General features: G+C 38.1%; 3 protein-coding genes across 3 annotated transcripts in view; 1 reads left to right on the top strand and 2 right to left on the bottom strand.

The window, feature by feature from the left end:
* LOC105313500 (extracellular protease-like) overlaps nt 1-3,289 on the bottom strand; it is a 4,120-nt gene extending 831 nt beyond the window's left edge. Inside the window, exon 1 of the mRNA XM_019999078.1 lies at nt 2,558-3,289. Within this exon, the coding sequence (XP_019854637.1) occupies nt 2,559-3,194 (636 nt within the window). The 5' untranslated portion in view covers nt 3,195-3,289 and the 3' untranslated portion in view covers nt 2,558. The remainder of the gene's footprint in view (nt 1-2,557) is intronic.
* LOC100639951 (histidine--tRNA ligase, cytoplasmic-like) overlaps nt 1-3,295 on the top strand; it is a 16,176-nt gene that overhangs the window by 3,473 nt on the left and 9,408 nt on the right. The window lies entirely within an intron of this gene.
* On the bottom strand, nt 702-1,924 carry LOC105313506 (extracellular protease-like). Its single transcript, XM_019999077.1, has 2 exons — nt 1,816-1,924; nt 702-1,765 (listed from the first exon to the last, which is right to left on the bottom strand). The coding sequence occupies exons 1-2, from the start codon at nt 1,869-1,871 to the stop codon at nt 775-777; spliced, it is 1,047 nt and encodes a 348-aa protein (XP_019854636.1). The 5' UTR covers nt 1,872-1,924; the 3' UTR covers nt 702-774.

Below are 3,295 nucleotides of genomic sequence, written 5' to 3'. Positions count from 1 at the left end.
GTAACATTGATTTGATAGTGTAGTAACATACCTGAGAGCACAGGTGAGGTAAGTAACCAGACAGAAGAGTGAGAGTAGAGTCTTCATGATTCCTTTCCTTGATAGAGAGTATTCCTTCTTGTTGTGAGATGATTTCTTGTTTTAGTGAGAAGTGATTGACTGCTGCTGGTCACCTCCTTATATACTATTAGGTACCTCATCAATATTCATTAGCAATTAAGCAAAAACTGACCAATCAGAGACTAGCTGCATGACATCAATCATTTTGAGCAGAAGGTCTTTGTATAGACCTATGAATGTATACTTAGAATTTCATCAGTGGAAGTGTCTTCCAAGTTACTATGCTGTCTAACTTTCCAGTGAAATGAGTATAACTCAGTATGGAGTATTTCACTTCCTTTAATGATGAGTGATGACATACTGGTGTATTCAATTACCTGGACCATGTACATGTACATGTATACTACATGTACAAATAAACAGGATAAAGCAGATGAAAATCTGAATGCTTTTTCTTTTTGACTATTAACTAATATTTAAAACCAACTTCCCCACCTCATTCACATGTATAGGCAAGACACAATGGAAAGGAATACTCTATTTTGTTTTGAAAGTTAATTATATTTTATTATCAAAGCCAAGAATAATATTAATTAATCAAAAATGTAATATTACATGTAAGCAAAAAGAGGCCTAAAGCAGCAAAAATAAACTGTGCATGTCCTATAGTGTTGCATGAGTCCTAAAGTTCTTGGCTTTTAGCTGATGAGCTCCTTACTGCAGATCACAATAGTGATACAGGAAACTATCAGCATTCCTGATAGCACCAGAAGGATTATTCCTGGCCAAATTCTTGCAATTAGAACGGCCATAAGCAACATCATCAATGTAGCCATAAGCGTGGGCCCATTCGTGGAGCAGTGTACCTTCCTTGCTCTCACCAGACTTACTGCAATATGTTTGATCTCCATAATAAATATTACAGAGGTACACGGTCTGAATTCCCTTTCTCGTGTAGGCATACCAGTTAGACTGACATGATGGACCATTGTTGTGGTATGTGCAGACTTTGTTTGTTATGCCATCTCTCATTTTCTGGTACACATTCTTAACTGTGGCAGCCCTTCCACCATCATATGTACCAAACCATGTAACATATATATTATTGTTACCAGTTCCAGCTTTAGCTTTATCAATACCACCACAGAGCCTCTTATGAGCATCCAGTGTTTGACTGTTGTTCCTATCACCAACGAAGCTAGCACTGCCACAGGCTTCGAGGTGGACAGTGTAATCAACTTTTACTTCTTCTTTTTTTGGTTTTGAGAGAAGAGAAGTGTCTTCCAAGTAAAGTTGAATGGATTCACGTACAAACGATTCCCTGAGCTGATCGATAGACATTGAACTCATCTCATTCACTGACAGATACTGTAAAGGCCTACTGTATTGTACAGTGTAGAGACCATCAGTATCAATTCTAAATATGTCAGTGATTTGGACTGAGGCAGAAATACTCTCACCTGCCTTCAAGAGAACAAACTCATCCTTTGTAGGAGGGAGACGAAGCACATGAATTCCTTCATATTCCAGTGGACGACCGTCAAAAGAGACAGAGACAAATTGAGAGTAGAGTCCTTCAAGAGGAGTGTTACGTTTGAGTAGATAAAGATCCTCATTTGCATTGTTGGTAAACTCAAAAGAGCAAGCAACTGCAGAAAGAGCTTTATCACAAGCCATGTCAAGAGAGACTGGCCAGCCATTAGCACTGCATGTACAAGAGAAAAGTAACATTGATTTGATAGTGTAGTAACATACCTGAGAGCACAGGTCAGGTAAGTAACCAGACAGAAGAGTGAGAGTAGAGTCTTCATGATTCCTTTCCTTGATAGAGAGTATTCCTTCTTGTTGTGAGATGATTTCTTGTTTTAGTGAGAAGTGATTGACTGCTGCTGGTCACCTCCTTATATACTATTAGGTACCTCATCAATATTCATTAGCAATTAAGCAAAAACTGACCAATCAGAGACTAGCTGCATGACATCAATCATTTTGAGCAGAAGGTCTTTGTATAGACCTATGAATGTATACTTAGAATTTCATCAGTGGAAGTGTCTTCCAAGTTACTATGCTGTCTAACTTTCCAGTGAAATGAGTATAACTCAGTATGGAGTATTTCACTTCCTTTAATGATGAGTGATGACATACTGGTGTATTCAATTACCTGGACCATGTACATGTACATGTATACTACATGTACAAATAAACAGGATAAAGCAGAGGAAAATCTGAATGCTTTTTCTTTTTGACTATTAACTAATATTTTAAACCAACTTCCCCACCTCATTCACATGTATAGGCAAGACACAATGGAAAGGAATACTCTATTTTGTTTTGAAAGTTAATTATATTTTATTATCAAAGCCAAGAATAATATTAATTAATCAAAAATGTAATATTACATGTAAGCAAAAAGAGGCCTAAAGCAGCAAAAATAAACTGTGCATGTCCTATAGTGTTGCATGAGTCCTAAAGTTCTTGGCTTTTAGCTGATGAGCTCCTTACTGCAGATCACAATAGTGATACAGGTAAGTATCAGCATTCCTGATGGCACCAGAAGGGTCTCTCCTTGCTAAACTCTTGCAATTAGAACGACCGTAAGCAACATCGTCAATGTAGCCATAAGCGTGGGACCATTCGTGGAGCAGTGTACCTTCCTTGCTCTCACCAGACTTACTGCAATATGTTTGATCTCCATAATAAACATTACAGAGGTACACAGTCTGAATTCCCTTTCTCGTGTAGGCATACCAGTTAGACTGACATGATGGACCATTGTTGTGGTATGTGCAGACTTTGTTTGTTATGCCATCTCTCATTTTCTGGTACACATTCTTAACTGTGGCAGCCCTTCCACCATCATATGTACCAAACCATGTAACATATATATTATTGTTACCAGTTCCAGCTTTAGCTTTATCAATACCACCACAGAGCCTCTTATGAGCATCCAGTGTTTGACTGTTGTTCCTATCACCAACGAAGCTAGCACTGCCACAGGCTTCGAGGTGGACAGTGTAATCAACTTTTACTTCTTCTTTTTTTGGTTTTGAGAGAAGAGAAGTGTCTTCCAAGTAAAGTTGAATGGATTCACGTACAAACGATTCCCTGAGCTGATCGATAGACATTGAACTCATCTCATTCACTGACAGATACTGTAAAGGCCTACTGTATTGTACAGTGTAGAGACCATCAGTATCAATTCTAAATATGTCAGTGATTGGACTGAGGCAGAAAT

Source organism: Amphimedon queenslandica, unplaced genomic scaffold, assembly GCF_000090795.2.
Source record: "Amphimedon queenslandica unplaced genomic scaffold, v1.1 AMPQUscaffold_13290, whole genome shotgun sequence".
Classification (NCBI taxonomy): domain Eukaryota; kingdom Metazoa; phylum Porifera; class Demospongiae; order Haplosclerida; family Niphatidae; genus Amphimedon; species Amphimedon queenslandica.
The sequence above is the reverse complement of the archived record's forward strand: the minus strand, read 5'-3'. Positions and strand labels throughout refer to the sequence as shown.

Bases quoted from the DNA above. Each gene is read 5' to 3' on its own strand.
- LOC105313506 (XM_019999077.1), bottom strand. From the start codon at position 1,871: ATGAAGACTCTACTCTCACTCTTCTGTCTGGTTACTTACCTGACCTGT. The intron at 1,766-1,815 runs GTATGTTACTAC...TTGTACATGCAG, and splicing joins TACCTGACCTGTGCTCTCAG to TGCTAATGGCTGGCCAGTCT.